The sequence below is a fragment of the Hyaena hyaena genome, unplaced genomic scaffold (genome assembly GCF_003009895.1).
Source record: "Hyaena hyaena isolate Hyena2069 unplaced genomic scaffold, ASM300989v1 scaffold_432, whole genome shotgun sequence".
NCBI classification, from domain to species: domain Eukaryota; kingdom Metazoa; phylum Chordata; class Mammalia; order Carnivora; family Hyaenidae; genus Hyaena; species Hyaena hyaena.
Genome location: NW_024081063.1, coordinates 852,675 through 863,462, shown reverse-complemented (window position 1 = coordinate 863,462; position 10,788 = coordinate 852,675). Strand labels below are relative to the sequence as shown.

General features: G+C 51.5%; 1 protein-coding gene across 2 annotated transcripts in view; it reads left to right on the top strand.

Moving 5' to 3' along the window:
• Nucleotides 1–394: 394 nt before the first annotated feature.
• CHST11 (carbohydrate sulfotransferase 11) overlaps nt 395–10,788 on the top strand; it is a 267,274-nt gene continuing 256,880 nt past the window's right edge. The window contains exon 1 of one of the 2 annotated variants that reach the window (XM_039252887.1): nt 395–999. In XM_039252887.1, coding sequence (XP_039108818.1) covers nt 897–999 — 103 coding nt within the window. In that variant the 5' untranslated portion in view covers nt 395–896. Of the gene's footprint in view, nt 1,015–10,788 lie in introns of both variants that reach the window. The other variant, XM_039252886.1, reaches the window with a different exon arrangement.

Genomic DNA, 10,788 nt, shown 5'->3' with positions numbered 1-10,788 from the left:
CTCGCTCCCCGGGGGCTTGGGGGCAACCTCTCCATCACCTCGTGCAGGGATGTTTAAATAATCGCAGACCACCAGCCCCCTTTCCGCTCTCGGTGCCCGACCCGCTCCCTGCCACTTCTCTCCACGAACGCCGGCAGGAGTGGGTGGCAGCACCGAGGCGATTTTATTCGCATTTTTTCCCTCCGGGTTTTGTCATGGAAACGCTGACACTACCTCATGACGGCGGCCGAGCCCGGCCGGGGACTGAGGGCTTTTGGGACCCTGCGGGAGCGCGGCGCGCACTCCGCACTCCCCGGGAAACAGCTGGACGCGACCAATTCCCGGGTAGGGGCGGGGGAGGCGCGACGCTCCGCCCCGGCGCTCGGCTCCCTCCCTCCTCCCGGCTCTCCGCGGGCGCCCTCCCCTCGCCGGGGGCTGCGAGTTGCATTTGGTAAAACCCAGCCCGGAATATATAGATCATTGGAGCGCAATGAAGTAGCCTTTGGAGCGGAGGGAGGGGGCCCGCTCGACAGCCACAGCGGCCAGCGCAGCGGCGGCGGCGGCACCATCCGCGCTCGCACCCCAGCCGCCCGGCCCGCGAGGAGGCAGCGGCGGCCGCCGGCGGGAGCGGAGGCGGCGGCGGGGACGCGAGGAGGAGCAGCGGGAGGAGCCGGAGCGCGCAGCCGGCGGGTCCACGCATCTCCGCACTTCCAGAGCAACTCCGGAGCCTTCCGTACCCCTGCCCGGGGCTGGGGGCTCCGAGAGCGGCCGCGAAGCCCTCCCCAGAGTCCGCCCTCCCGAGCCCTGCCCAGCCCTGCCCTGCGCCTCCCGGGCTCGGCTCCGCGCGGCAGGGTCCCGGCTCCTGCGCCCCGGGCGCGCCCCCCGGACACCCCGGTCCCCGCAGCCAGGACAAAGCCATGAAGCCGGCGCTGCTGGAAGTGATGAGGATGAACAGAATTTGCCGGATGGTGCTGGCCACTTGCTTGGGATCCTTTATCCTGGTCATCTTCTATTTCCAAAGTATGTTGCACCCAGGTAGGGGGCGCGTTAGCGTGGTTTTGTTGGATATTTTCTTCTCTCTCGCGCTCTCGCTCGCTCGCTCGCTGGCGCCTGGTTTCTGCCTCTTCCAACCTTACCTCTTCTCCCTAAGCCACCTCGGGACTCCCTGCCGCCCGGGTCGACTAGTCGGGATGGAGAGGAGGAGGGAAGACGTGCTCTCTCTCCTCTCCTTCCTCCTGGCTCCAGGCTGGAGGATGGGAGCAAGGAGGAGCGGTAGTTTTTTTTTTTTCTTCTTTCTCTCTCTCCCTTTTTTCTTTGTGTCTCTTGTCTGTCTGTCTGCGAGGTAGCAGAGCAAGGTAGAGAGGTTGTGGGCAGCTGCTGACGTGGGGGGCCGGTTTGAAGAGAACGCAACTCCGGTTGGATGCAGCGATCTGAGGATGAAAGGGGCGCCGGGAGGCTGCCGCCCTGCGCCTCGGCGCGCTGCCTTTCCCTGGGCTGGGGGCTGGGGGCTAAGGGTGTGCGCCCCGGAGAGGTGGCAGGTCCCTGCTGGGGAGCCCGAGGCTTTGGCTCCCACGTGTCCTGGGCTCAGCGCCGCGCAAAGGTGTGGGGAGAGGTTTGGTGCCCCGCACTGCCTCTCCACCAGGCTGGGGAAGGGTCTGGGCGCCCGTTGTGTGCCCCCGGGGTCTGGCTCCGCATTGACCTTGCGGCTGGTGCCCTGGGGCTTGCTTCACCCTGCGCGCCCACCCCGACGGCTCTCCCGACCCTGCGCTGGTCATGGCTCCTGGGTCACGCAGTGGCCGCAGCAGTTTTGGAGGAAACTTTGGCCCGGTCCTGGACTGACCGTCAGGCTCTTGCCCCACTCCTGGGTTCCGGACATCTGAAGCCCCCAGAGGGCCCCGGGGCGCCTGGCAATGAGCCCCCTCCCCCCAGCCCTCTGTAGCTTAGGCAAGTTACCCATCTGAAATCGGGACTGGGGGAGGCTCGAGGCTTGCCCCTTACAAAAGGCGCTATGGAAAGTTTGGGACCTGGGGAGGGAGGGGCGCCCTTGAGCTCGCGGCCAGGGGTTCACCGCTTGGCCCCGAAGCCCAACAGGTACAAAAACCTTCTGAGGAGGCTTCGGGGTGACACCGATCTGCCCGGCGAGCCCCGCCCCCCACCTCACCCCCGACCTGCCCCCCCCCCGGGCCACATTGGCTCCGAAATCCTTTTTTTTTTTTTTTTTTTAACGCCTCCGAGTTGCCTTTCTCAGTGCAGCCACAGCAATAATTTGCTTTTATAATTGCAAGGAGGGAGCTGGAAACACATTTCCTTCCAGGGAAATGGGGTTGGATTTTTTTTTTTTCTTTTTTGCCTCCTGCGTTCTCCTTTCAGTGTGTATCTAACACTTTCAGCAGTCGCAGCCCCGAATTCTTCTAGCTTGGGTGGGTGGCAGGGGAATAAAACTGTTCTTTCCATCAATTAGGCAGGGCTGCTGGTGTGAGATTCCTTGACAGCGCCGGGACCAATCGGCCCCTCTGCCCCGCTCACCCTGGAGCAGTTGTTCAGGCGGCCAAGGATACGGTCTGACACTACCACTGGTAACCTCAGGACATCCGAGCCAGCCTTGTAAAAGATGGCTTTTGTTTGCAGTTGGGTATTTTTAGTTTCATGTCAGCAAACTGCAGCCGGGTTTGTCTCCTCACCCAAACCGGTGGTTGGGAAACTTCTAAGGGAATTTAAAAATGGACCTCGCTTATGCTCTGGGTGCAGCCAGCAAGGCCAGACACACGGCAGCCTCCCGGAGGCCAGGCCAGACTCCACCCCAGAGACTGAGGGGCTGGGTGGTGTGCAAGTTCACTGGGGCTCACCCAGGCGGAACAAAGGGCCGAGTCATTTGGTCTCGACTCTACATGTGTGTCTAGGTCACTTAAAATTTTGCCAGGATAGAACATGCCAGGTTGTTCTCTGCAGAAAGGCCCAGGACAAGGGTGGATCTTATTCTCCGTCCCGAATGCACTTTAACTTCTCTGTAGCTGTTAGTTGTCCAGGGAAACACTAACTGGTAATATCCCCAGTCTCCATGGTTTTCATACAGCCTGTGCCCTGCTTTTCATGTCTGAGACTTAGGAAATAACTTTCTAACCAGAGACACCAGGAAGAAACTTCTAACTTGTAACTAGCGCTTTGCTAAAATTATTGCCAGTTCTAGTTTACAGTGTCGACTTGAAAGTGGCATTCGACTTGTCTATCCAGCCTTTTGCGATCAGGGACAGAACTTTTTCTAACGCTGTCCTGATGAGGATCATCGGGCTGTCCTGATAAGGATCATCGGTCCTGACCTCTGCTCTCAGCCTTGCTTTCCTTCCTGGCCCCATTTCCTTTCAAGAGCTGGCATTTGCTTATTATTCATATCTATCTGAGTATGTTCAACTGAAAGGTCTGCCTTATGCTGAATTACATATGGTTCTATGAAAACTCCATGCCAATAGTTTATTAGGACACGGGCCATAAAAGTAGGCTTTGAAATCAATATTAAACATGTCCCTATCTTTTCTTTTCTGTTTTATTAAACTTCACGGTTGATGACAGCTGATGCTGAATCTTTTCTACTGCTTTGAATTTCTTTAAAAGTTAGCCGGATCTTTGCTTCTTTGAGGATTTGGGGTCATTTGTGTAGGATGATCCTTTGGCCTGGCTGTGCCGTTTCGGTCTTGAGAGATGTCCCCGGGACAGGCAGAAGGGACCACAGCATGACACAGATGGTGTTGCTAAAAATTTGGAGCCCTCTGGTAGGAGTTCCACATACCTGTGTCTGAAACAGAAAAGTAGTATTCCAAAAGAAATGGAGCCTGGCTTCATCGGTACCTTGAGAACACCGGGAGTGTGAGAGGTGGGGGAGAAACAAGGAGACAGCTGGTGATGGGCAGGGCTGGCGGCCTCTCCCTCTGATTCTAATCTGGGGCCCATTGTCTCTTCCACTTCTCTAATTCCTCAGCAAAGCATAAACTTGAGTAGTTGATCTTTAATTTGGTTGGAGGGTTCAGGAGAAGTGGGCCTTGTCAGTAAGGCGGCTTTCTTTAGATCTCTGACACTCTGAGTTGTAGTCTTTGTTTAGATTAGGGTTTTTTTAAAAAAAAATTTTTTTTACTATGTCTGTTTTTTTTTTTTCAGAGTCAGTGTATGTGTGTAGCCTGCACATGAGAGGGGAGAGAAGCAGAGAGAGAGAGAATCTTTTTTTTTTAAATTTTTTTTTAGCATTTATTCAGTTTTGAGAGACAGAGAATGAGTGGGGAAGGGGCAGAGAGAGAGGGAGACACAGACTCTGAAACAGGCTGAGCCATCAGCACAGAGCCTGAGGTGGGGCTCTAACCCACAAACTGTGAGATCGTGATCTGAGCCGAAGTCGGATGCTTAACCGACTGAGCCACCCAGGTGCCCCCGGAGAGAGGGAATCTTAAGCAGGCTTCACGATCAGTGCAGAGGCAGATGCGCGGGGCTCCATCCCACCACCCTGGGATAGTGACCTGAGCCAACATCAAGAGTCTGGTGTTCAACTGACTGAACCACCCAGGCGCCCCACGATTTTATGTTTTAGTAATCTCTACACCCAGTGTGGCGGTGAGCTTACAACTCTGAGATCAAGAGTCACATGCTGCACAGAATGAGCCAGCCAGGCCCCGGGGAATCAGGTTTTAGGCCCTATTCAAATCCCAATGTTTTACACAGTGTCTGACACACAGTAGGTTCTCGATAAAGTATCTGCTAGAGATAAGCAAGAGTAGCTCAGCTCTAGAGGACCCGCTTCTCTGGTTTTCAGGACTGTTACCAAGCCTTGCGGAGAATGCCCTGTCCGTGAGTCTGGGTCTGTGTGGTGGGAAGGGTGCCTTCCCTGCCTTCCTGGTCTCTGAGAGCCCTGCACACATGGATTCGGTTCAAGTCGTCGTCCTTGTACACCAGCGGGAGCATTCCCCGCGGCCTTGATTTGCTGCCCTGAGGTATGAGGCAGCTGGGGCGCTGCTCATGTCCTGGGTCCTGGGGAAACTCCGCCTCCGGTAGCCGCTGACGTGAAGAAACCCGTCCACAGGATGAACACCTTTTGCCGGTGTGAGCGGCTCCTGAAGTTGGTGGGAACGGAACCAGCTGCTAGTGGTTTCTGCACACGTTCAAGTCCATCAGTGAATGCATCCTGTAAACATGCATCCTGTAAACACGTGTGCTGTACGGTCTAGCCTACCTGCCCCAGACGGCTGGGCTGTGATGGGGCTTTGTCGTGCAAGGCATGCAAGGCGGGGGGGGGGGGGGGGGGGGGGGCCCCCGGGGGGGGGGGGGGGGGGGGGGGGAAAGGAGGCCCCCGGGGCTGCATTTGTGGGAGTGTGTGAAGGGATCTCCTCTGAACCTTCCTTTTGTGTCACTCCCTGGGATTGTGGTTTTGTTTGACAGCTCCTGTTCAAAGAAGAGAAGCTTGCGGAGGAGAAAGCCTTTTCTCCCTCTTTCTCTTCCTCTTTTTTTTTCCTTCTGCCATATGTTTACTTTCACCGTTGCCTGGAATTTCTGTGCCTTGGTCGAAGGTATTGAAAGATTATCCCCTTTATTTAAAGACTTCTTGGGTTACCCCTTTGTAGTTTCACTTGATTAGATTGAATGCGCAGGGCCTTTGTGTTATGATTTTAATCTAATTATAAACATAATATGTGCTCATTTTAGGAAATTGAGGAAGTGTAGAAGAGAAACCATCATATAGGATTCTACCACCCACAGCCTACAGGTGCTTTATTCTATATATTATTGAATATATATGTTAAAAAATAGTTGAGATTATATCATCCCTTTTGTACCTGTTTGATGTAGTTGAGACAAATGCATCATTACAGCGACTAGTTATTAAGTTTAAAGACAGAATTTAATCTCTTAACATAGATTTGCATATGCCTCCGCTGTCCACCCCCACACCCCCCTTTGCAGGATGTCAGTCCTGTATCGTTTTTATGCTTTTTTTTTTTTTTTTTTAATACTTATCTATTTGTGTGAGAGAGACAGAGTATGTACGGAAGAGGGGCACGGAGAGAGAGAGAGCGAGAGGGAGGGAGACACCGAATCCGAAGCAGGCTCCAGGCTCTGAGCTGTCAGTACAGAGCCTGATGCAGGGCTCAAGCCCACAAACCTCCAGATCATGACCTGAGCCAAAGCAGACGCTTATCCAGCTGAGCCCCCCAGGTGCCTCTTTTTTTTAAGCTGCACACGAATCTTTTCGCTTACACATAAAATGAGTTTGGACTCCCCAGTTTGTAGGGGCGATTATCTATCTGGAATTTCCTTTGCAAAGGCAGCAGCAGGGTCTCAAATATGAGACTGTTATGAACCCTGAAAGCAGCATTGAATAACTGAAGGCTAAGACTTGTCCACTGTGGGGTCTTCCTTTGGTGGTTGAAATGTTTGCACCTCAGTGGAGCATTGTCATAGCCATATTAAGATGAGGCAGATACACTTAGGCAATTTCCTCCAACAATTACAGCCACTGCTCACGAGCCCTCATTTCACTGCCTTCTGAAATAAAAGTGGTGGTCAGCCCGTAGTGGAAGAGTGACTGGAGATTTCCGTGGGGCGGGAGATGTGGGGGTCCATCCTGCGGCAGCAGAGGTGGCTGCGGTTTAGATTATCTGGTTGGGAAGTCATTTTGCTTATGACCAGCTCTATCAGCACAGTCATTTAAAAACAGGAAGTCAAACACAAGTTCAGTCCCCACCCTTTCCCCTCTTAAAATCTACCCACAGAACCCACCTCCTAATCTGGGGAGGGTAGGTGAAAAAGGCCTTGTGAAAGTCATTGCCAGCAGGCATGCAAGTTCAGATTCTTAGAAAAACCAGAAGTTGTTTTGCTTACTCAGTTTTTTCTTTTTCATTTCTTTTCTCTTGAATTTCGAGACCCCCACCTTAAGGCACATCTTCCTCTGAGGTCACTGAATAGTCTGATCTGTCAACTAAAAATTTCTGGAAACTTATTTGATGCATCTTAGATCAAATATAATTGATCAAAATTGACGAGCTGAGTTGTGCTTTTTTCCTCTGTCTCTCGTCTCTTTCTCTTCTACTCTGTGCCCAGCCCGGCAGGTGGGTCTAGGCACAGTATTAGGGATTCAGTATTGATTTTGGCCCCTAGGGAACTTCCATTCTAGTGGGATACCCAGACTTTAAGCAAATGCAGAAGTAAAGGACATGGCCTGTCAGGTGGTGTGAAGAGAGAAAAACAAAGCTGGGAGAGTAGATGGGGGGCAGGAGTTGCACTTGAATATATAGGTAATTAAGGAGTGTCACTGGTGGGATGACCGTGGAGAGCAGAGGCTTCAAGGAAGGGAAGGGCCCATCCACGTGTCCATCCCCGGAAGAATGTTCTGGGCACAGAGCAGCGGAGGCCTGTCTCTGAGGTGGGAACTTGCTGGGCAGGCAGCACTGAGTGTTCAAAGCAGAGGGAGAATCCTGAGCAGAGTCTGTGCAGGGGTCCTGTGGCAGGTTGGATGGGAGGTCAGGAAGCTTCTCACTTGCACCTTTATCTTTGGGCAGCTGGTCCTGCGTTTGGTAACGTGGTCACTGTATTGATCCCATTTCTCCTCACCCCGCCACCCCCACCCTAGACCACAAATCAGTAAAAGAGATTTGAGAACCATTTTAACAGAGCTTGTGTTGGCAAATTCTTCAAACAAGTGTTCAGGGTGCAATGCATGGCGTTCGCAATTGCAAACAGCCCGGGCAGCCCCTGACTTCTGCGGGCCCTCGGTAGGAGCGTCCGGGCGGGATGGACTTGACCATCTGGACATGCAAGGCCCGGGTCCTGCTGGGGCGTTTCTCTGCTTCCTAATCAATTACCGTATTTTCTCCATTCTAAGAGACTCATTTTTTCACATTTTTGTATCGGCGAAATTTGACGATGTCATCATTGATGGCTGCTTGACACTGTGCTGCACTTTTTCTTTCTCATCAGGACACAAAGTGGCCATTGTCTTAAGAGTTGGTGCTCTCGGATACCAACTCTGTAAATAGGGAAAGTACTTTTTGCAAACCACGGCACATGCCGTGACCTTAGTAAGGTGATGGTAAAGGGCACCCCTGTAAGACGCAGGCGCCAGGTGAGGGCCTGGAAGTGCCTGGTCAGCCTTGACTGTGGGCTTCATGAAGGCGTGGGGAAGTGAGCTATCTAACCTGGGGCTTGACCCTGGGAGTTCCAACAGAAGTACGTGTAGACCTTTCTTGGGGAGAGTATCACAGTGTGGATTTTACTTTCTCTCATGGCCATTGAGCTCAAATGGTCTTTATAATTTCTCTGGCCCTTTTAGAAATGTAGTTGTTTGTGTATACATCTTCTTCTTTTGATTCATCAGGGCATGGATTCTGTCTCTGAGGTTGGCCCAAAGGTACTTGGAAACATTTTAAGAGTAAACAAGTGAATCTCAAAGACACCTGTTCCCTCCTGTCCCCTCCTCACCTGTTTGTTTAGAGCCCAGAGGGAAGAGCTGGGTTGCTTTCCCAGGCCCAGGCAGCTTCCGGGGGGACGGAGGAGTCTAAGTATTTTAAGCAGAGAGTATTTAATGGAGGGGATCTGGTGCTTATGAAATTGCCTCCAGGAAGGAGCCCCCAGCTGATAGTACATGTAATCATTTACGAACCAACCTATATTGGCTGCTCAAAACAGGAGTGTGGCTGCCTCCAAGACTCTCCTCGAACTCCTGAGCCTGACAACAAACTGAGGGTACCGAGAACCAGGGGTCAGAAATCCTGATTCCAGAGTTGGAATGATTCCCCACTGCAGCCACCTCTTGACACCCAGAAAGACGGCGGGAGGACCATGTGATGCTGTCGTAAAACCTCTTCTGTCCCCATCACCACATTAGCCTGCAGCAAAACCAACCTGGAAGGCAGGAAGTTGGTCTCTGCCTCATGTCTGCTTTTTTTTTTTTTTTTAAAAGCTTCTGTGCATATGTATGTATTTAGAGAGAATGCAAATGGAGGAGGAGCAGAGAGAGAGAGAATCCCAAGCAGGTTCTAAACCATCGACCCCAGAGCCCAGTGTAGGGCTCAAACTCACGAACTATGAGATCATGACCTGAGCTGAAACCAAGAGTCAGATGCTCATCCGACTGAGCCATTCAGGCACCCCTCATGTCTGCTGTCTAAGTCTTGAGTGAGTGCTTCTGTTTGGAGAAACCAAATTCACATCCAGAACCCTAGCTTCAAGGAAACCTGGGAAGTATGGCTTTTCAATGACCAGCATCTGCTGTATAAGAAGGCCTTCTAGACAATAAACTATTTGTAAAAAAAAAAATTAGGCCTTCTAGAAGGGAGGAGAGTGGAATGGATGGTGAGCAAATGTCCACATACTCAACTGCACATGGGCACACTATTGGTGAAACATACTTGAGGAGTCATTCCCGATATATGTTGCTTATAGATAATTTAGATGTATTACCGCCATTATCTGAATATCCAGGGTAAGGAGATTTCTAACTTTCTAACAGTAGTGATTGTAAAACCACATGTTTGTTATCCTCCGAATAATTCTGTTGGCTGACACCTTTGTGCACCCTGATTCTGTCATCGTTTTTACTTTGTACTGTGGCAGACGGACACTTGGAGGAGTGCGCGTGCCTTATGAGTGTCTGTGCGCTGGGGTTTCTCGGCTGGGATCTTCCTAAGCCTCCATTCCATTTTGTGAGGATTAGTTTAGGTGAAAGTAAATAATATAATCTGTACATCTACTTATGATTCGTTGTAAATGGCGAGCCATCAATATGCCTGCTCAGTAGGATCCCTGAAACAGCCATAGGGTCCTTTCACTTTGCAGCTCTCCATCTCCCTCCTCATGACACCCGGGCTTCTTTTTCTTCTTTATTATTTTATTTTATTAAAATGTTTTTAAATGTTTATTTTTGAGAGATAGAGTGCGAGCGGGAGAGGGGCAGAGAGTGGGAGACACAGAATCCGAAGCAGGCTTCAGGCTTTGAGCTGTCAGCATAGAGCCCAATGCAGGGGCTTGAACCCCGAAACTGTGAGATCATGACCTGAGCCGAAGTCAGACGCTCAACCGACTGAGCCATCAGGTGCCCCTCTTTTTTTTCTTTAGAGAGAGAAAGTGAGTGGGGAAGGGGGCAGAAGGAGAGAGAATCTTAAGCAGGCTCCACACTCAGCTCAGAGCCCAATGTGGGGCTCTATCCCACAACCCCTGAGCCAAAATCAAGGGTCGGACACTGAATCACCGGAGCCACCTAGGCACCCTCATCTGTGTTTCATAAAAGGCATGTGAGTTGTTGTGGTGGGTTACGTGGAAGTGTTTGTGTTGATTTGTATATTTCATATTAAAGTTCTTTTTTTAGACTAAATATAAATGAAAGACTTAACGTTGCCTTCCCAGGGCCTAGGGTCCACTAGACTTTGGAACTCCAGGTCTGGACTTGTCTCGGATGTAATCAGTGACTGCTAGACCTGCCACAGCCAACTTGGGGTCAAGGTGCTAGTAACCTGGTGCTAATTTTGGTAGGCAGAGTCCGAGTTTGCTGCAGTTAAAGAGGACAGGCAGCAAGGATATCTCCAGGATCACCTGAAGTTTGCTTCTGACTCGGGTGGGTACGGGTAGGGATAGAGAAACTGGTAACGTAGGTGTTTAAGTCCGTATCAGTCTTGTGCGTCGTTATCCTAAAAGCCTCAGGAAGAAAACCCACAAAGGCAACTCAAGTTGAAACAGGCTGGTGGCTGGGCTTCTGCTTGAAGCTGTTAACTTCAAAGAATCCCAGAAGGGGGAAGGCACAAAGGCCCCTCCAAGAGAGTGTTGTAATATCACACTTTA